A 22,748-nucleotide genomic window follows, 5' to 3' on the forward strand; every position below is an offset into this window, starting at 1 on the left:
TGGTGTAAACCAGTGCTTTAGGCTGGTGGAGACCAGTGCTTTAGGCTGGTGTAAACCAGTGCTTTAGGCTGGTGGAGACCAGTGCTTTAGGCTGGTGGAGACCAGTGCTTTAGTGGCAGTAGGTTGCTGCCTGTTATGATTGGGGACTCCCACCAGCAACCTCTTCGTCTGCAGCATTAACCTCATTATGTATACTCTACCTGATTGTTTAAAAACATAAAAAATAAATCCTGATGCTGTGTAAAAGCCACTAGAGCAGAGGACCTGCAATTACATTATTTAATATTGGAATATGCTGGTTAGGAATCCTCCAGAAGTGAGCAGAAGCATCATGTGATGGTAGTGCTTGAAAGGGCTATCACAGGATTTAAAAAGAAGTGGTGTAGCCTTCTGTGGTAACATACCTGAATTGCATCATTAGACTCTGTGTCCTTTCATTACATCTATCACTTAGTCATTGTTTTTTTAATGGTGGCTGAAAGGCAGCTCTCGTGGAGAGACCTGAATGGAAACTTTGCGGTGACTTTCTCCAGCGATGAGGGTGTTACAATGCATTTCAATGGACTGTGGGAGATTTCTGGGGGGCTGATTTTGCTAGTGATGGGAAGTTGCAATACATTTGGATGGTCAGTGGCAACTATTTCTGGGGACCGACGTAGATAACCTATCAGAGCAGCATACTCCTGAAAACCGAACCAATAGCGTGTTTCCAAAAACCCAAGAAGGAGCAATGGAGGCCCCGATGGCCGGACACGGCAACCGACTGCGGCCATTCATCGTTGGAGTTCATTACTTCCACAAGAAAGACCGGATGCTGGCAAGGCCTCATCGTCCCTCATCCAGAAGCCACAGAATCACGAGTAAACAAACAAACTGCAATTCAGTCAGGACAACTCATGAATGGATTAAAATATTTTCAAAGGCAATGAATGGATCTGCTTTTAGGTACTCTGAGGGAGCACACTACATGTCACACTTCATGTCACCTATCGATAAGGGCCTTCCGAATCCCCCCCATGGTACATAAAAGCAGATCCAAAACAGGTGTTAGCTGGGGTGGTGGAGGGTTAGCAGCAAGCTTAAAGGCAGCAAGTAAGCAAGCAAGTAAGCAAGGAATGAGCAGTGGCAGTGCAAACTTCCCCATTTTAAATGGAGTGTTTTGTCGGTGAAGTGAGTATGTGATTGGTTGAGAATAGAAGCGTGGAGCTGAGACTGACCAATGGTCGGCCACCAGCAACTGCACTGAGTTTCCTGCCTGAACTTGCTCTGCGCAAAGTGCAACATGCGTGACGCTCATGCAATCGAATTACTGCATAAATATAATACAACAGTACTAATGTTAATTACATTTATATTAATGAGTAAACCACCCCCATGCTGTTACTACGGTACATGCCATCAGTACCAGGGTTATTGTACATCTGCACACTAGGTATAATGACCTATTTTCCAACATCTTATCGCAAATGTGAAGCTATACACATATCAATTCAATGTAATATGAATGAGTGGTAAAATTATATTCCACTGTAGTTGTACATTTACTAGTTGCAATTGAAGCCATTTGTTTTGCCATGGAGCTCATAGACAGTCAAAGGTTTTGTGGTCAAGCCAGCCCAGTAGCTATGCTAAGTTAGATTGTTTGGTCAAATGACATGATAAAGAATGTTGCACGATTAACGGTGTGCCGATACACTAATTTCATGAAACGATACGATATCGATACGATACGATATATGGCACTTTTTTATTATGAAAATATATGGGGTGGAAAAAAAGCAAATGCAAACAAATACTTTTTTTTGCATTATTCAGACATGCAAACTTGTAGCTTTTCAGCTACAATAGCCGTTTTGAATCCAAATAGGGCAATAGTGTGACACCTGACCCGAAAAAAAAAAACATGTCACACTTTTCACCTGTTTTTTTCTTCTTTTTTTCAAAACGATATATTTTTTCCCCAAAACGATACATATCGTCACGAAAACGTATCGCGATTTATCGCGGGATGATATATCGGCACACCCCTATGCACGATATATTAAGGCTTTATAGCATTCATAGATAGATAGATAGACCTTTATTGATCCTGTGGGAGAAATTCAGGCACAGCAGGCAAGATACAGAGTGAGAGAAGTACTGTGAGATGCAGTCATAGGAAGAATAAACTTAACACATTGCAGAATCTATGCTAGGGCAAATGCGTAAGCAAAAATGCATGCATACAAAAATACATGCAATTAAAATGCATAACAACATCACAGAAATAATATACAGATATTGCTTGAAGAGTCAATAGTATAAAGAGTACAGTAACTGCACCCTACAGTGTTATTGCTGATTTATAATACACCAGTGATATTGCACTATAGCCTCCAGACTATCAGAGTCAGTGTCCGTACGCTGGTGTTAAGGGATAATAAAAATTACTCTATTGACCAAGCAGAGCGGCCATTGTGGGCTTTGTTGTAAATCTTCTTGGCTACCGGCACAAACGACAGACTAAGTCTATTTAACTTCTTTTTGGGGCATATTATGCAGCTTCCTTGCTGTATGCACCTTCGCCACCTCCTAGCCCCAACCATGGAGCCAGCCTGTTCAGATTGATTGATCCCCGGCACTGATATGATCACCCCCACCAGGCAACCGCAAAGACGAGGACACCAGCAATTACAGACCGATAGAACATCTGAAGCATCTTTTTACACGCTCCGAAGGACCTGAGCCTCGTCAGGAAGAGCAACTTGCTCCGCCCTGGCTGTAGAGGGCATCAGAGTTGTCAGACTGTCCAGTAACATGTTCAGGTGCACGCCCAGGAACTTGTCCTCGGGCTTGCCAGTGTTGAGCCGGAGACAGCTCGCCTCGCTCCACCTCACAAAGTTCCTCACGTCACCATGTCATCATCGTCTACCGTTTTGTCACCTGTGATGCAGCTGACTGACGACGGCAGTATCATCGGAGAACTTCGTCTTTGAATTGAAGGGAAAGTCAGAGGTGTAGAGGGTGAACAGGAAGGGTGACTTGACAAACAAACATACTGTATAATATCGCAAGGCGTACAGGCAATATGGGCCAGAACGTAGTGAGTTTGTTTATAATTGTGTGCTTTCCATTTTGCAATTTTTTTTTTGTTTGTGTATATGGTTTGATTTACAAGTTTAAATATTATGCTAAAGTGTAGCCCATGGTGTAGCCTTTTGCTAACTCTTTTAACTTTTACGGTATGAGTGAACTTGTTTTCCGTCCCTGGGCGGTCTCTGTAGGGAAGGAAGACTGTCGCAATTTCAAAGATTTTCAAAAATCCAGATCTACATAGCTGGGATTTCCTCCCATGAAGATCTTGCTTCCCTAATACACTTGAGCACTGAAATTGTGTAGGATCATCAACGCTATGGACTTGAACCGCAATGCCTTTTTTTAGGCTTGCAACTTTGTGGTTTGCAGTGGAATGGAAGTAGTTCACAGCATCATGAAAACCCACTGAGCTGTGTTATTTTCACACACAGCTTCGAGGCAGAAACGTTTTCATATGGCGCAGTGGTAAATTAGCTGCCCAGTGCCACCACTGCGGAGTCTGGGGGTTCGAAACTTCGAATCCGCCGCGGTGCATCTGGCTTTGTCGAGGGTCTATACAAACACAATTAACCCGTGTTCGGGGGAGGGAAGCCGGGTGGGGATAGTGATATTTGTGACTACACATACTCCTACGGGTTGGGAGGAGTAGGACAGAAGGCTCTACAAAAAGAGCTGGTTGAGAACCACTGGGATAGAACAACGGTGACAACAAATGTGTGTGGGGACGGGGGAGGAATCAATTGCCAAAATTTGGCTTAACAACTAAATTGGGGAGAAAAAAAGGGAAACATTTTCATGATTTTCCAACAGTTGCACACAGCAACGAGATCGGCCAAGCAATCAATGTAGTACACACATCCGGTGGGTGGTTGCATGTACTTGGTCTTGAATTTGCTATTATTAAAAAGCACTGGTTCAGGGCTGTAAAGATTTCAAAGTATCAGATATTATCACGGCTGTTGTTGAACGTGGCTGCATTTGTCTTTGAAAGCCTTGGTATATATTATGAACATCTTGGTGCCATTGACTTAATAGGGGGGCAGATCATTTTGGAAACCTTGCTCATGTCTTGGCCACATGCCTGCTACTATCTAGATATCTTAGCTACAGTGAGAAGATAATGAGCAGTGGATGTGATGATTTGAATGGGCAGATATGGTGGTGACATATAGTGCTTCTGTCCAGGAGGTAATCTCAGAATGGTGGAAACTAATATAAGGCAATACTGGCACACTACTTCATGTGTTGAATTTGAACAGATTAACTACTGATTCATCTTTTTGAATATCATCATTATATTATGTACAAGGATACTAGTACTCTTTATATAAAGTCATACTTGTCTGAGTTACGAGGTAGGTAGTGTAAAAACGATCCTTCATCTCTCACAAACTGACATGATCTTGCATTGTCACTCCGTTCTATTTCCTCTCTCTTTATCAACAGCATTTTTATAAACCTGTAATCAGTTGTCAGAAGTTTTCAAATTGATACATTCAATGTATGAATGACACAAGTTAACATTTCTGCTCAAAAGCTTGTAATTCGTACTACCTGTGTGGGGAACTTTCATACGACATGACGTTTATCCAGTCCTCTAACCCCCTTTTTTTCTCCTTCTCATCCCTGTTCTATTTCCTGTCCTCTTGTTCCATCTCTTCTCTGTATCCTCCTCCCTCCCATGCTTCATTCCAATCTGCACTGTCCTCTCTCTCTTCCCTCCCTCCCTCTCTCCATCCTCCTTTTCCAACCTACCTATCTCTCTCCTCCCCAGATGAATATGATGGCCAGCACGGGCCCCTATGGTGGTCCGTACGGCCAGCCCGGTGGCCAGGGGCTACCTGGGGCAGGGCTGGGCCCACAGCTCCAGAGCAAGGCAGGCCTGGCCAACAGCCTGGCTGCCCAGTTCAACATGGACAAGAAGACAACACCGGGCCAGGGCATGCCGGGCATGGTAAGCACACAAATACTCACATCTACTGTGCAATTTGGTTTTCATCCTTTTTGTATAGAATCAGAATCCGCTTTATACATAATGGGAGCCCCTCCCTCCATGGAAGCTGTTCCCATCCTGACTTTTTTCCCTTTTCGGTGTTTGTTAACAGTAGGCTAGCTGTTGTGCAACACAAAACTTGTCGTCTTAAATAGCCGTTTGCCAGATATTTCCTTTTCACCAAAAGAACACAGTACCACTTAAACCCTATATACTTAGTTGACCAAAGACCTAGTATGAGAGCTCTATACTAGGACCTTTAGTATATTTAGTCTACACCAAATCTCTTTGCTGAAAATAACCGATCTACAAGCTCACATCACGTTGTGAGCTTGTAGATGCTAGGGTTCAAGTCAATGTTTAAAAGTGGTGTTTTCCACTCAAGGCTGCCTATTTTCATTACTAGATTTAAATTGGACCTAAGTCCTAAGGTCATGTTCATCCTAAGTGGTTGTAGCCAAGCCAAAACATCCCTGTCACGTTACACTAAGCTGGTGTAGATCATGACCTCCTTCGCTATTAAGAGGGTTTATATGAGTGAGCATGTATCGGTCAAGTGTTTTACCTGACAAAGAGCCCTTTGAGTCTTAAAAACGCTGTCTGTGTGTGTGAAGAGTGATCATTTGAATGATTGGGTTCTTTTCGCTTGCATGTTTTGTTATTGGTAATTGGTGAGCTCTTATTTTGTTCCGAGTGCAGATTGAAGAGCATATTGACCACATAGACCTCTATTGTTCACAAACACTAAAACTCGGATCAATGTAGGATTGATTCTGCTCTCGATGCTGAAGGAGCTTAATTAAATATAACCAGTTAATCCGCCATTTGTCGTGATTGTCATTTCCTGCAGTCTCTTGTAAATATATATTTATTTATTTTTTAAAGCAAAATAGCAAGGCAGTGCTGTGATGACTGTTTCATTACAATTTAGGTTTACAACAAATCCAGAATACTTTGTTCCTTTAGCATAAACTACAGGCTGCAAGTACAGTTAGTACAGTGTCGGTGTATACTTACTTAACACATTTCCCCTGTCTGTGTCTTTCTTTCTCTCTCTTCCCCAAGGCCTCCCAGCAGCAACAGCAGCCCTCAACTGTAGGCGGTGTGCCAGTGGGCGGGGCATCAGCAGCAGGAGTGGGAGGGTCCCCGGTCGGTCTCAGTGCCGTAGGGGTGGGCGTGGGGGCAGGTCCCGGCGCAGCGCCCCCTACGGCCGACCCCGAGAAGCGTAAGCTGATTCAGCAGCAGCTTGTTCTCCTGCTCCACGCGCACAAGTGCCAGCGGCGTGAGCAGGCCAACGGGGAGGTGCGACAGTGCAACCTGCCCCACTGTCGCACTATGAAGAACGTCCTGAACCACATGACACACTGCCAGGCTGGCAAGTCATGCCAGGGTAAGAGTCTGTCCAATTATACCAGTCGCTCGTTTTATGCCCGTGTCTGTGGTTTGTGACATAAACACCAGGCTGTGGTTAAGAGTTAGTTTCTGCAGAAAACCTCTATGCTAGATGTTCTTTTTTTCTCCTTTGCTTGTAGTTGGTGCTTTGTTTGTAATCCTTCTTGGATAGAATCCTAGTTCGACTGTAGTGGAACCGAAGTGACTTGTCCTCCACGTGGCTGATATTTTTTTCTTTTTTTTTTACTATGGTTGTTCAATCCCTCCTTCATTGAAATCCACTGGGACACAGTCTCATTGTACAGAATGACACTTAATATTACTTTGGATTTCTAACGTGTTCTCTCATGTTGTTTATCCTACTCCTGTACCTGCCTCTTCTCTTCTCCTCTTCTCCAACACTCCTACAGTGGCGCACTGTGCCTCATCCAGACAGATTATCTCTCACTGGAAGAACTGCACGCGGCACGACTGTCCTGTCTGTCTGCCACTGAAAAATGCTGGAGACAAGAGGAACCAGCAGTGTGAGTGTTTTACACTGGCCCTGTGCGCAAATGTGTGCGTGTGTGCATGCAATATGAATGAATTGTCAGCGAATCGAAATGATAATTCAGAGTCTCATCCAGTCATTACTTATTCACTATGCGAGTATGCAATTAGTTGGCTGATAACGTGCCACAGATGCTTGTCATTTTTACAATAACATTTTACCCATTTCAGTCTATACCAGCAGTATTCAGCCACTGGAGTTATGTGGTGGTGTTTACCTGCAGAAACGCTTTATTTTGGTGATTTCGCCGTTTGTTTTGGTAGACGGGGGCGTTTTTGGGCTGGCAAAACAAACGATAAAAATACAGCGAGAGGGTAGTGTGGTTCTGCAGGTAAACGCCACCACACTACTCCAGTGGCTGATAACTGCTTGTATACACTGAAATGATGGGTACAAAATGTATTTATTGTTTCGTTATGTAAACGTGTCAAAGTTACATACTTTGCCATTAAAGCAGTTGGACACTTTGCTAGAGGTTTGGGTTGTGTATTCACCTTGTCATGATGTAACTAGTCCAATTGATTAGAAATGAATAATACAAAAATAGCATCTTATTGACTTCCATTGTATTATGTAAATGCTCTCAAAGTCACTCTTTCAGCACATAAACGAACGCAAATAAAGATGATTCTGACAAATATACAACATCCCAAACCAAGTAAGGTGTTTGTTTTAAAGAAGAATTTAAACTCCCTGCTGATCTTACCTTGAAGATCTGGATCCGCGGATCCGGTCTGTGGATTCCAGTCTTCTTCCTTCCTTCTTCCACAGAAAAAAGCCTATTTCAACATGAAGTTGATCTTTTTTATGAAAAACAAACACTGTACAGGGTTTTGTGATGTTTAATATTGTCACAATCGGCTTTGTTTGCATTAATTTATGTGCTAAAAGAGATTTTGAGAGCCGTTTCAGTGTACAATGGAAGTCAACAAGGTGCTATTTTTGTAACTAACTGCACAGCGGGGTGATATCTCGTCAATTGAACTAGTTCCATCATGACGAGGTAACTACACAACCCAAAATTCTACAAAAGTGTCCTATTGCTTTAATTCCTCTTTCATTTTCCGCTGCATTGGTCCTCCCATCCTCTATATCCCTCTCATGCATCCCTCTGTCTCTCTTCCTCCTCCCGACAGCACTCCTTAGCAATGCAGGGGTGGGCCTGGTGAACTCTTTAGGGTCAGGGGTACCAGGGGCCCAGCCCAACGCCCCCAACCTCAACCCTCCAAACCAGATAGACCCCAGCTCCATAGAGAGAGCCTATGCTGCCTTGGGCCTCACATACCAGGGCAACCAGATGCCACAGCAACCTTCACAGGCCATGATGCCCAACCAGGGCCTTCAGGGCCAGCCTGGAATGAGGAACCTTAATGCCATGGGTGAGTGTGTAGTGGTGTACAATGCAGTGAGTACAGTGCAGTTCATGATGCGGTGAACTTTTACTGCAAAAGTTTGATAGAAGTGTCAGCAATATGTGATAATAATGCATACACTTATTCCTCTATTTACAAACATAATTGGGATCACAAGTCTTGGATGTTAGGTGTATGTTAAAGCGCCTCTGTCTTGTTGCGCTCTTAACCACATGAACCCTAGCATCCCTATTCTGCGTCCCTACTCTGGGTATATCATGTTATGCAAGGGTGCGGACTAGCTGCTTTACTTTTAAGGATCATGGTCATGTAAACAAAAATGGAGAGGTATTTCAGAGATGTTTCCTCACCCCTGGAAACGAATCTATTAGAAAGTTAAAAGTTAACAGCATCCATGATCTCATTGTGCCTTTCCTCAGACTGGCTAACTTTGCCATTATGCTATCTGTGAGTACTGGGGGATGTCTGTGGCTGTGCCATATGTAGTATTCCTGTAGTAATATGTTATTACAATTTCATTTCGTAACCTTGTTTGTCAGCTATCAGTAATTCAAATGCATGTGAGGCTCTGTGTAACTTCCTTGCCTCTGTATTTGGGTCTTCCAAAATCTTGCCACTCCCAGTATACCTCGACCAATGAGGGGTGTTTTACGTGTCTAATACTGCCTGTCAATCATGTGGTAAATTGACAGGCAATATTGGTTCAGTACACTGTACCGTTACATGGTGTATCAAGACAGTAATGATGAATGTAGCAACTCATTTTATTTATTAAAAAATAATCTAGTGCTAATTTCTCCAAAGCTTCCTACCGCACCTTTTAATCCTAGGAAAACCTCTGTTGTATAAGAATAACCACACCCTCAGTAGACCTATGTTATATATATATATACTGGTAGAAAGATCGACTTTGTGTAAACTTTGTATATCTCATTCTTTGTGTGTCTATCCAGGAGGGAATCCCATGGGAGTGAATGGTGGAGTTGGGGTGCAGCCCTCCAACCAACAGTCCAGCCTACTACCAGATTCCATCAATGCACAGAGGTTAGTAGACACTTTTAATAGAAAGGAAACTGATGTCCTAACCAGCATTTCAGAGGCCTTTTTACATTCACATTCAGTCCCTTTTATTTGAGGTTCATTCATAGCAACTTACCGTTTCATCGCCTCACTCTGGGACTTAAGGTGGTGCTAATCAGTGAAACTATACTCTACACTCAACTTTGTAGTGTTGATGAGGTACATGCAACTTTACTGTTAATGCAATAAACTGCACACTTGCAACACTTACTGTATGGCAGGCAACACCTAATGCTTATGTTGTAGGCGTCATGTCATTATGATTTATATATTCTTGGGTCCATGACATGTCACAAACCGTTTGCCATGGATTGTTGTATATGCCATCAGTTGAGCATAGTAACATGGTAGTAGCAAGCTGGTCATAGTAGTACCAACTTAAAGGGTTTGGACTCTTTGGCAGAGGTTTGGTTTGTGTTACCTTGTCATGATGTAACTAGTCCAATTAGCTATCAGTTAATCGCTGATCAGTTGATTGATTCAAAAATATCGTCTCATTGACTTCCATTGTATGATGAAACGGCTCTCAAAGTCACTCTTTTAGCACATCAACGAACGCAAACAAAGCTGATTCTGACAATATAATCACAAACCCCAGTACAAAGAGTTCTGATGCTGCATGAATTAGTGATTGGGCATCAGTGATACAAACGTCTTGTTTGAATATCTGCATTTCTTATTGATTCCCCTTGCAGATAGTCATGTTTGAATCAACTCTGATAGTTACCTAATACCAATGCAACCCAGTATCTTCTGATGGCCGTTATAATATTTTTTTCTGTCTGTTTGTCTTCTCATTCTTTCTTTAGTTTAATGAACGACGGTGTGGGCAGCTTGGGCTCCATGCCCACAGCCACCCCTGCCTCTGCAGCAGGCATGAGGAAGTCTTGGCATGAAGACATCACACAGGACCTCCGTAACCACCTTGTCCACAAGCTGTGAGTCTGCACCACAGAGAAACCAGAACAGTGCAATGTGTGCTTGCCATCACCTTGACTCAGACCAGCTGTATGATAATCGCTTCGTGAATGAATGCTAATTGGCAGAGTTGGATCTTATGTTTGACTTTGTTTCTTTTATTCTCTGTGTGTTGGATGAGCAGTGTACAGGCCATCTTCCCAACCCCAGACCCAGCTGCGCTGAAGGACCGGCGAATGGAGAATCTGGTGGCTTACGCTCGGAAAGTAGAAGGCGACATGTATGAGTCTGCTAACAGCAGGGTAAGAACCTAATACTCTCTCTGTGACATTTATTTTCATTCCATCTACTAGTGATTACATGAGCTCCAATATAGCAGCCACAAACACATTTCTAACTAAGACTTAGCTTTTTTTGGACAAGGTATTGTAATTCACATACATGGCTTGTTTGTCTAAAAGTAGACAATTGATAGTGGCATACTCTCCACTATGGTTGGATCACAATCATATCTGAGAGCACTATCTTATAAGCTGACACACCTCACAATGTTATTAGAAAACAGGAACTATGGGACGTCTGGGTGGCAATGTATATGGACTGGGAACATTAAGTTACGCTCTCCATGTGAAAACGAACATCTCTTTTGCAAACTGGATATTTTTCTCATGTTTAGCAAACTCAGCATAAACAACCGCTGATATGCGGAAGTAGCCTGCTGTTGGTTGGTCAGGGACCAATCAAAAGGCTGACCATGGGTGAATTGGAAAATACTAATTTGGGGAGAAATGTGTATGAGAAAGTGTATGATGTGTCGACATCATGGACATACACTTAGTGTGGGAGAAATACACAGAAGACATAGGGTATTTTTTCACACCATATATGATCTCTTCGCAACAGAATAAGAGGATAAGAGATTTAGGTTCAAAATTGGCTAATGTTGCCTTTCAATGAACGGTCTCTAAACAGCTTGCTCTCGCTTGACTCTCCTTCTCTGTTGCTGTTTGACCTCCAGGCGGAATACTACCACCTGTTGGCTGAGAAGATCTATAAGATCCAGAAGGAGCTGGAGGAGAAGAGGCGGACGCGACTTCAGAAGCAGGGCATGATGCCTGGGCAGCCTGGCATGCCTCCCTCAGGGCTGCCGCAGGGCCCCCCGAGCATGGGGCAGCCGCCCATGGCCCCCGGACAACCCCCAAGTAAGCACACACACTTTGAACCACTTATAACCACACATGAATGCAGCATATAGACCGTTTCAATTGACAATAACAACAGCAAACTGTGAACGTAAAACGTTGGTTGGGCAAGAACTGCAACTAAAGCTGAAGGACAGGAAGTACCATCCAAGGAAGTTACGTTGATGCTGTGCAAATCTGTTTACATTCCATGGGCATGAAAACCGTGTCATGGTTGGTCGAAAAAGACTTCCGGGGACGTACATAAAATGTAAAAGTCCCGCCCCATTGACACTTATGCTTGCAGTTCTTTTCCAGGCTTTCTCCTTTGTGACACGAGAAAAGGCTGGGGAAGGGTTTAGCTAGCTAGCTATAAAATCCAGTAGATATTTTGGTGAGAAGAAAATGGTGCAGGGTGAAATTGACTTATGGGCTTCTCTGTCCCCAGCCCTCTTCCATTGTTCGCTATTGTGAAACTAAACTAGTTGATGATCACTAACATATACATTGATAGATACTGTGTCTAAGGGTTTTAGCTGGTTTCCTAGCAAGCTGAGAACATTTGGATAAAACCATCTAATGGCACATACGCTTGAAGGCATGGACACTTAAGTGGCATTGTGTGCGTTTGTCTACGTATCTTATCTCATATCCTGCTTAGATCGTTCACAGTTTAGAGATTATTCCCCTGCGTTTTCATCCTGTTCACTGAACTTGATGTGATGTCTTCACTAGATTATTGATGCCTGTCATGTTGTTTACTCTCTGTTGCAGATGGTCCTCATGCTGACCCCTCCATGGTCCGGCCCACCGGTCCGAATCAGATGGTTAACAGGATGCAGAACCCTGCAGGTAAGGTTCTAGCCACTGACACACACACACACACACACACACACACTCACATTCACACTTGTACAAATACACATACAGGCAGAGGTTTCCTACCTCCCAAGTACAAATTAAGAACAAAATGTTAGAACATTTTGGAGTTGTACTTGAATACAGTCACAAACAAGGGACAAGACCTAATTTCTGTCATTCTCACCACCTGCAATTCCCCACTGCAGAATAAATAAAGTGTTATCCTATCGTGTACTGAATGTTTTTTGTTGTTCATCTGTAGGGATGAACCAGTTTGGTCAGATGGGGATGCAGTCCATGGGTCAGAGATCGACACCTCCCCTTCCTCTCGGCACTCCTATGAACCAGGTGAGTTTTTTTTTAGAAACCCTATTAAAGGCCTCCGTTTTTAGGGAAAATGTCATGGATTAATGAATATCTATGTACAATATTTATGTATTCAAATGCAAAGACACAAATCAAATAACCCAGTGTAGTCCTGATTGAAAAACAAGCATCATAAGGTCAAACCTCTAACATGTCCTTGTGCTGTGTGATCTCCAGATGGGCATGGCAGCAGCAAGAATGGGTCAACCCAACGTTGCCCAGTTACAGAACCAGTACCTCCCTCCAGGCCAGTTTCCTGGGTCCGGTCCAGGTCTTGGTCCTGTTGGCATGAACCAGCCGGGAGCACAGGGAGGCATGCCCCATGTAAGAACCAGAAAGAGCGGGCTAGATAGACAGACATACTGTAGTTGCCTTGTTAGATTAGAATAGATATACATTTTATCTATATTTGGTGTCATGGCAAGGTAACTACACAACCCAACACAGTATGAAAGTGCGGTTGTGCTTTAAGAGAAAATAGAACTTTGTTGTTGTTATAACATCCTCGTCATGTCTTCTTTAGCAGAACCAGATGTCCACGCCGCCCTCCATCCCAGCCAGCAGTCCTGCTGCCCAGTCAGGCTCTATTGCACCAGGCCCCGGCCCCGGCCCCCCTGGAGGCACCCTGGGGCCCGGTAGCGTAGGTGCTGGGCCTCTTCCCAACTTACCCCCATCCTCCAGCTCCACCCAGCCCAACTCCCACCCTCACTGCCCACCCCTCAGACAGAATTCCCCTTCGCCGGCACGCAGCCTCACGCCTCAGCCTCACCAGACGCCTCCCCGATTGCCTGGCTCTCAGACGCCGCAGCCACACACTCCCAACCCACCCCAGCTGCCTCCTCCACAACAGCAACAGCAGCAGCAGCAGCAGCAGCAGCAACAACAGCAGCAGCAGCAGCAACAGCAGCAACAGCAGCAGCAGCAGCAACAGCAGCAACAGCAGCAGCAGCAGCAAGCTTCGCAGCAGCATACGCAGCAGCCAGTTGGGCAAGGGATGAACTCCGAGAAGACCAATCAGCTCCAGCAGCAAGCGCATGGAGGCGGAGCCTCCACCCCAGGTCCCCAGGTGGGACAAGCTCCATCGGCGTCTACCCAGAATTCTCATGTGCCATCGCAGCTTCCTCGGTCTCCAGTGAGTAGATGGCGACCTGCTTCTGAGCAGCTTCTCCATCCTTATACTCAGACCGCTGTTGCCCTTCTGCACTATGCTTTACAAACCAACTTCCAGCATTGGAAAATGTTGGAAATCAACTATGAGGAAGTTGAGACGTCTTTGTTTATTCAACCTTTGTTTATATTTGTGTGATACTAGGATTAATTTACTATTTGAATCCTCAGAAAGTCTCTTGGGCCATGCAGTGATATTCCCTCATAGTATCCACTTTTCCGCCAACATCCAAAACAGATTTGTGAGCCCTGCTTACATTTTTTTTGCATTTGTAAATTGTAATTGTAAACTAATAGTGACAACTCTTTCTCCCTCCATCCTTCTATCCCACAGCTGTCTCAGAAGTCTTCTGTGACGGCGGATGGTCAGGTGTCCACTCCAGCGTCGGTCAGCAGCAGCGCGGACCCCAGCTCCCAGCTGGCCCCGGCAGATGGCCCCGCAGCCTCGCAGGGAGAGGTGAAGATGGAGGTGAAGAAGCAGGAAGATGACGATGAGGAGGGCGAAACGGAGGAAGAGTGCAAGGCCTCTGGCAAGATGGGCAAGGGTCAGCCTGATATGAAGGAGGAGAAACCAGAGGTGAGATACTTATTAATCCAGTGGTTCTGAACTCAAACCATCTGGCAGGATGGAAAGTATCTTTGTATCTTAATATCTTTGTGTTTGTCAGTGGCTCTGAAACCACAACAACCTCCTAGTTGTGACCCGTGGTGGTGTTTGTTTCCGGCAAAGTGCTTTTTTTGTATCACTGAATGTCCCTGCATACTTACTCCTAGACTAATGCTACCTTTAGTGAGGTTCTGATTGTCTTTGCATGCACTGTGTCAGACCTGTTTTCAGTGAATGCTATTCTGAAAACCAGATTTTAGCTGTAAAATGCTATATTAATCTTTGGAGATATGCTGAGCGCATCAAACTACCAGGATTTTCATGGGTAAGTTTCAACAAGACCTTAACCAAACCAAGTTGATCTAGCGGTGTTACGAAGGCTTTCATGTTATCTAGTTTATCAGATGGGTCACAATTTTTTAGCCCTAATTGTCATGGACATGGACATTGTCAGGACGCCGGGACTCATCACCCTCCAACTCCCATCGGGGATCAAGCTCAGCACACCGTATATGCCCCAGAGTATCCCATACTCCAGAGTATCCGGCCTTACAACCCAGATACCTCTGTACCGTATAGGACTCAGAGCCCTACCCCAGAGTATCTGGCCTTACAACCCAGATACCTCCATACCCGAAGATCACCTCCTCAAACCACTTTCCGAACCACACAGGTTAGATATCCCGGTTCAAGTTTTAATCGGACACCACTGTGGCGGGTCCTAGTCCTAGCCTTTGCATAACAGTCCTTTCCTTTAGTAGTATTTAACAAGCGGGATTAAAATCCTGTTGAGATCCTTTGAGAAGTGAAACTGTCAGACCAATATCGGACATCCACTGCAATGCAAACTTCCCTACTTGAGGAAGGAGCCAACTCACTCTGCAGACTGCAGTTTATCCAGGAAGACCAAACCAATCATTTGTGTGTTGATTTTAGGAAATCATTTGAGTGGCTTTTTACCGTCTACTCTATTTCTCAGATAAAGAAAGAGAAGCCCTCGGGAGATGGATGTAAAGGCGAGCCCATGGACACATCTTCGTCGTCGTCCTCGTCTTCATCGGAGTCGTCGTCATCATCCGCATCCGCATCAGCGAGCGAGGACAGGAAGCCGGAGGTGAAGAAAGAGCCCAAAGAGGAAGAGGAAAGTCCTGGGTCGGCAGCTGCCAGCGGCTCTCCAACTAGCGCTCAGAGCAAACGGAAAAGTGAGTGCACACTTCAACTTCTTTCTCTGTTGGTGATATTTAGAAGAGCGACCTCGATTTGTACAGATATTATATATTTTGCTTTTTTTTGTTTTCCATGAAGATTTTAATTAAAGATAACACATCTTTCCTTCACTTTGTCACTTCTCTCCTAACTACTTACCTTCCCATCACCTCTTTCTCATCTCCCCCTCATTCATCTCTTTATCACAATTTCTCCTCCTCTCTCTCTCCTTTTCTCACTTCATCTCCCTCCTCTACTAATCTCCCTTCCATCTTTTCTCTTTAATTTTTCTTACCCCATTTCTCTCCCTCTCTCCATCTTCTCTGTCCTTATCTTTGACTCCTCTCCCCAACTCTCTTTTCTTCTTCATGCATCTCTCTCTAGTCTTTAAACCAGAGGAGCTGCGTCAAGCTCTGATGCCCACCCTGGAGTCTCTGTACCGTCAGGACCCAGAGTCCCTGCCCTTCCGTCAGCCGGTGAACCCCCAGTTACTGGGAATACCCGTACGTATTCGAACTAGTAACAAAACTAACCTGGTAAGGGACTGCACTGGCTGCCATTTTGCTTCTGCTCCTCTTCTATGAACTTAGCGTTTCTCTTTCTTGTTTATTTGTTTTATTTCATAGTAGTCATAGTTTACGTTTTTTTCCTTTTTAGAGATGTCTTCTTGTCATCCTGTTTCTTTCACCTTCAGTCCATCTTTAACTCATGTGTGTGTTGCGAGAATGAGATTTAAGTGTGTGTGTGTACATACTATGCGTGTGTTCTTTTGATTAGAATGTAAATAATATGCAAAAATCATAGATGGTTATGCTCTATGTACATGGGAGGCATGAGTTTAAGTTTGTGTGGGCCAAATTAGGACCACATCTAATTCTCTCAGCATAAAGACATTTATTTAACTGGATAAATCAAAGCAAAGCTTATGAACATTACTACTGTCTGTCTTTGACAGTGATTACACGACACAGGGGGAAAAGATCTGAACAGCATGACAATCTTTTCTGGATAAAGATCTCAAGTTATCCCTGTGCCATTAATGGTTTCAACACAATGATTTTAAGATCTTCAAGACCTGTCTATTTGGGTGTCTCCTCCATACCCATATCTATTTGGTAGAGGAATTTTTATACATTTTATCCCACTTAGTCAGTTACATACTGTAAGTTTTAGATTAATCCCCACACACACACACACACACACACACACACACACACACACACACACACACACACACACACACACACACACACACACACACACACACACAAATACACAAATACACAAATACATTGTGTGTGTGTGTATTTTTTACTTGAGAAGCCCTTTATGTAAGTTAATGAAGTCACTCAACGATTATAATCCTTCCCACCCCAATTTTCTCCAGACCATTGTCTGAAGTTAATGGCTGTTTTTGTTTGTCTTTCATCACACACCAACAACATAAAGTAAACCTCCATTATCTGGTCCATATCGCAACAATCCTGCATTTCAAGGCATTACCAGAGGGAAGCAATTCACTTCCAAGTACCAGAAAAATGCTCATAGCCTATTGCTTTGTTTTGTCATTCATATACATATTTCAGATTTGTTTTCTCCCTCATTCATGCTTTCCAAAATGCTTCCGTTAGATTTTATTTTTGATTTATGATTTGAAAGCTGTCATCCTAGACTTCCATCCTAGCTTCCTAGTTCAGTTCCTCACCAGTAGTTAGTACTGTGTTCGAGTTGGGTTGTGGGTTGTGTGTAGAGGTGGACCAACACTTGTACACTCACTGTATCACTTCAGTCAGATCAAATTTCTGGAATACTTTTTGTCATTTATAGTTTGATTTAATTACTATCCAGATGGAACAATTAAGTTACTGGAGAGAGAAATGACTTTATTATTATTACTTCATGTACTTTAATGGAATCAGACATGGTATCGGCGAACCCCACGTTCTGATCGCACAAATACAGACCTGTTTCCAGGTCAGTGATGTAGGCAGCAGGTGTTTGGCTCATCTCTCCACTCCAGGAACCTTTATGATCCAGTAATGCACGGTCTATCCAGCTACTACAGCTGTAACTGTAACGCCATGTGCACAATTGGCACACTAGTTAGTTTTAACACTCATTTGAAACTTACTCATTAACCAATTAAAAATATGTATGAATATATTTGGAAAGTAGCAGATCTATGAGCTCACGTGTCGCGATGCAACGCACTGTGAGCTTGCAATCTTCAAATGTTTATGCCACGCGAAGGCGGCATAAACTGGTTGGTTGGTTGTGTAACACCCCCAACTTCAGTGTCTTTACGTACAACTTTGTCTCAGTCATTACACCACTGAGATATAAAAGGAAATTTGAAGTCTGTTTCTGTACCTTGACGTGGTGATCCAATGTTTATGATGTGCATTGCCTGGTTGTCATGTGACTGGTCCTTTCAGAGAAAAGGGTCAATTTCCTGTTTGTTGTTGCCTTGGTGACTTAGAGATGGACCCTTAGCTCTGAAGCATCCACCCACTTCCTCGTTGATGGATGAGTCTCAAAAGCCTCCTCTTTTCTCCTGAGCTCTCTGTTCTTGTTGGGAGTGATAGAGGCTGTGTCCGCAGAAAGCGATTTTTGAGCGGCGGAGCGCTTTGGATATCATGTCCAGAACAGTAAACGTGCACTGAGTCTGGTCGTGTCACTCCAACCCTCTGCATAGGAAAGTGAGCGCTCCTCTCCGAAAGTTGAACTAATTTCTACTCAAGGCACCCAGGGCACTCCAACAATTGCTGGACGCCAACAGCGCTGAAACGTGATGCCTGGCACTGGGAAGAGGAGCGTTTCTATCTTTACCATAGAAATGCATGGCAAAAAAAGTGGTGGGAGCTCAAAAAAACACGTTCTGTGCACACAGCCCCTTAGTGGTTCCTTTTTGAGAATAAGCTGATATGAGGATCGGAGGGACAACTCCAGAGACTCACCTGTCTTTGCTTATCTTTGCTTTGCCCTCAATGCCGTTGGCTTTATTTGTGCCGCCATGCCGCCACTCAAGTTGCTGGCTCATGTCATTGACCATATTCACACGATGGCCATTTTGCTCTTGCATTATACGTACCGGGGGGCGGGGGGGTGATGTAAGAGTAAAACGGCCGCTGTGCAAACATGGTCGATCGCCAACGCCGATGCTGCCAATGATAATATAATTGATCCTGAAGGTTTTTGACAATGTGTGCCTGTTGCTAATACTGCTCTGATTCACCTCAGCTTTGCACCTTGATCGCCCTCCGCAGCCTGAAATCTCCATGGGCTTTCAGGAGGGCAAGAGCAGATGTAGCCAAAGTTAGCCATAGGGAGGAAAATGCGAAATATACTAATGCTGTGAATTCGTAGCAATTTCATTATCAGTGTTCCTTGTAAAAGTTAAATTACGCTTTGGTAGCTTTGGGTTGTTTACCTTGCCATGATGTAACTCCAAATATTAGTGACATATCTTCAGTAGTTTATTAGAAAGATTGCTTCATTGATTAGAAATTATATTCCAAACTAGTCTCCTCATTGACTTGCATTGTACAGTGAAACGGGTCTCAAAGTCACTCTTCTAGCACATAAATGAATGCAAAGAAAGGATCTGACAATGTATAACATTACAAAGCTCGATTCTGCTTTTGTGTTGTATATACAAATGTCACCTTCCTGTTGATTTTACTATTTGAAGATCCGGATCGAGGATCCAGTCCGCGTGTTCTTCCTAATTATATTGTCAAAACAGGGATGGTGGTAGTAATATGTCGACTTGCTGTTGATTTTACCTTTTGAATTAGGAAGAAGATCGGAACTGGATCCACAGATTCTAATTTTGAAATAGTAAAATCAACATTTCTATTAAAGGTAGTGATATTATTTGGTAAAAACAAAAACATTTTTCTTAACCCATTTAGGCCTGAGGCAGATTCTAGAAATGCCTTCTAAATTTAATTGTTTCTGAAAAACGTATGTTGCTATATATAGCTAAAATCTAAAATGACAGATGCTTCCCTGGATTGAATGGGTTAAAAAAGTTAAAGCTCTATATTCTGATAGTAATCATTGCTATAGTGTGTTGGTTCAGCAACAGGCTTGTCTCTCTAGCTCTTTAGCAAACAGGAAGAAAAAAAATCAGGTGGGTTGCAAATTTCATCCAATCAGGATGAATTTATATGATTTATAAGCTTACATTTGATAGTGTTGCAGTTAATTCTTAGTCCTATTTGTTTCATCACTTCCAATTTCACTTGTTTATCCTGTATCCTGAATGAGTCAAATTTGTATCCTGACCTGAAAATGCATTTTCTGTTTCTAAAGAGCTGGAGAGACGGGGAGACCATTACTGAACAAACACTATATAGCAATGATTACTATTAGAATATAAAACTATTTAACACTTACTTTAACGAAAAAATATCACTTACCCTACCTTTTAAAAATGTTACATATTGGTAGACTCTGCTTTGTTTACATTCAGTCATGTGGTTAAAGAGTGTCTTTGAGACCTGTTTGACTGCACAATGTAAGTCAATAAGGGGAGTGTTCTAATCAGTGGAGCAACTATTGAAGACACCTCACCAATATTTGGAGTTCCATCATGGCAAGGTAACTACACAATCCAAACCTCTACAAAGTGTAATCTTCCAGTTCACAGTAACTACCCAGCAATCTTAAATCTCATCTGTAGCTGGTGTTTGTAGCCATGTGTTACTGATGCAGACAATTGAGATTGACTGTAGTAATGTTGAGGTCAAGAGACAGGGTGCAAAGCAGGGTGCTGGAGGGGAGAAGCTGTCATGTCTCTCTGTCTGCACGTGAACCCTCCTTTCTGCAGCGCTCAACATCATTGTTCCCCTGCCTCTTGTCTCCCCTGGTCTCTGGTACCACCTGGTTCCTCACCACAACTACCTCCTTTTTCCACCACAAATATGACGGCGATAATGACTATTTTCCCTGCTTCTCCCCCCTCACCTCGACGACCAAACCCAATCTTATCCCTCAGCAGGACTACTTTGACATAGTAAAGAACCCCATAGACCTGTCCACCATCAAACGGAAGCTGGACACAGGCCAGTACCAGGAGCCCTGGCAGTACGTGGAGGATGTCTGGTTGATGTTCAACAACGCCTGGCTGTATAACCGCAAGACGTCCCGCGTCTACAAGTACTGCTCCAAGCTGGCAGAGGTATTCGAGGCTGAGATTGACCCCGTCATGCAAGGCCTGGGGTACTGCTGCGGGAGGAAGGTGAGAAAGGGAGTTAGTTTGAGAGGTCACTTTGTGTGTGTGATGTCCAGTGTTGTGTGTTTGTGCTTGACATGGATGTATTCGTGAAGAGCGTGTGTCGTATATTAACGATTGTTTTTTCTTATGTCTTTCTTTGTTTTTCAAAAGGGTTGTGTATGAGAGAAAAGTGGAAATTGATTTGTGCATACAATTTCCCACAGATGAATGGCTGTGCAAATAACGATTTGTTTTGTTGCCTCTCTTCTCCCTCCCTCCCTATTGTTATAGCTGGAGTTTTCCCCACAAACCCTATGCTGCTATGGAAAACAATTATGCACCATCCAACGAGACGCTGCTTACTATAGCTACCAGAACAGGTAGGGGGCGTAGACGCACTGAAACACAAACACACAGTTGGGATTTAATGAAACACAGAAGACAGAATTGTATTTTCATGTGCAGATATTTGACTGTGATAATCCACATATGATAAGCTAGAAATTGAGTGTCTTGTGATATTTTTGCACACCGTGTGGGGTATTTGCTGCAATATAGCATTGTTCAATCATAGACGAGTCAAAGTTTTAATTTGGCTTCGAACGGTTACCCTGGCACCATTTCCATCACCACAACTCACTGTTGTTTAATTTTCCATTACGTTGTCATTCATAAAGTGGGTTCCTGTCTTCAGAGATTTAGTCTTTGGTTTCTGCACCATTGTTTCTCCTTGGTAATTTCACAACAAATCACCACAACTTGCATTTGTTTTATATTTGCACAGTAAAATCTTTTTTTGGTTTTGTTTTCTTATCCACTTGTAACTCCAGTACAAATTGTGCGCATATCTAAGATTAGTCTTGCGTAGCCAGACAATCTGAGATCTCCGGCCTACTGACACGTCTTGGGAAATCTAAATTCAATGAATGGCCATTCAATGGCTTCGATGGTGAAGAAAACCCTGCTCTAACAAACCTACACACACTGCTTTGAAAACCAATCCTGATACCATCCCATATGAAGGAATGCCCTAAAGGCCTTGCATTGTTTTGCTGTTATTTTTAAAAGTCCTAATTGTTCCCCTCAGTTTTAGCCCATTCATTGAATTTAGATGTCACTAGACATATCAGCAGGTGGAGATCTCTGATCATCTGGCTACGTTAGACCACTCTTGAGCGTGTACAAATGGAACCAAATGGACCTCTAAGGGCCCATTCGGTTACAAATGCACACAATTTATACACTTGCAGAGTTAGATTAACACTGAGGATTTTACTGCGTGAAATGGGGAGTACAATCAACTTACACCACTATAAGAATAAAGGTTCCCACTTTATAAATGTACTTAAAGGATGATGGGTCTCTGTTGCACTACCACTTGTTTTATTTTTCCTCATCCACCCTTTGATGTGTGGAGCCTCGTACCCTCACACCCACCCCCTTCCTCCTCCACAGTTCCTAGTGGTCTCTCATGTTGCTGTAATGTTGTTGTTGTTGTTGACCACAGAACGTCTGACGCTAATCTTTGCTTTGCCTTGGCTCTCTGTCCTCTGTTGGTTGTTGTTCACATTCTGTCCATCCCTCCCTCCCCTTTTCCATGTCCCCCTCCTCCCTCTCATCCCTCCTCCATCCTTGTCTGACCTGTAACGATTTGTTTCACGCTTTTTTAAATATTCATTTTGCTCCCCTCCCTCCCCCATTTTCCCTTTTCTCCCCCCCCCTCCTTTTTTTAACGCTTGTGATGTCTGCATTGGCCTG

The 22,748-nt window shown here is 43.5% G+C and overlaps 1 protein-coding gene across 8 annotated transcripts in view; it reads left to right on the forward strand.

Annotated features, from left to right (window-relative positions):
• The window catches only part of ep300b (EP300 lysine acetyltransferase b), a 41,667-nt gene that overhangs the window by 6,357 nt on the left and 12,562 nt on the right, over nt 1-22,748 (forward strand). For 2 of the 8 annotated variants that reach the window (XM_080446565.1, XM_080446567.1), the window contains exons 3-19: nt 4,850-5,029; nt 6,134-6,458; nt 6,871-6,984; nt 8,147-8,389; nt 9,337-9,427; nt 10,273-10,401; nt 10,566-10,683; nt 11,400-11,583; nt 12,337-12,414; nt 12,686-12,771; nt 12,967-13,113; nt 13,313-13,921; nt 14,291-14,533; nt 15,543-15,765; nt 16,154-16,305; nt 20,772-21,014; nt 21,282-21,370. In XM_080446565.1, coding sequence (XP_080302691.1) covers nt 4,850-5,029; nt 6,134-6,458; nt 6,871-6,984; nt 8,147-8,389; nt 9,337-9,427; nt 10,273-10,401; nt 10,566-10,683; nt 11,400-11,583; nt 12,337-12,414; nt 12,686-12,771; nt 12,967-13,113; nt 13,313-13,921; nt 14,291-14,533; nt 15,543-15,765; nt 16,154-16,305; nt 20,772-21,014; nt 21,282-21,370 — 3,254 coding nt within the window. The remainder of the gene's footprint in view (nt 1-4,849; nt 5,030-6,133; nt 6,459-6,870; nt 6,985-8,146; nt 8,390-9,336; nt 9,428-10,272; nt 10,402-10,565; nt 10,684-11,399; nt 11,584-12,336; nt 12,415-12,685; nt 12,772-12,966; nt 13,114-13,312; nt 13,922-14,290; nt 14,534-15,542; nt 15,766-16,153; nt 16,306-20,771; nt 21,015-21,281; nt 21,371-22,748) is intronic. The other 6 variants (XM_080446569.1, XM_080446570.1, XM_080446566.1 and 3 more) reach the window with 4 other exon arrangements.

This window comes from Gymnoscopelus braueri (assembly GCF_963280865.1).
Source record: "Gymnoscopelus braueri genome assembly, chromosome: 13".
Classification (NCBI taxonomy): Eukaryota; Metazoa; Chordata; class Actinopteri; order Myctophiformes; family Myctophidae; genus Gymnoscopelus; species Gymnoscopelus braueri.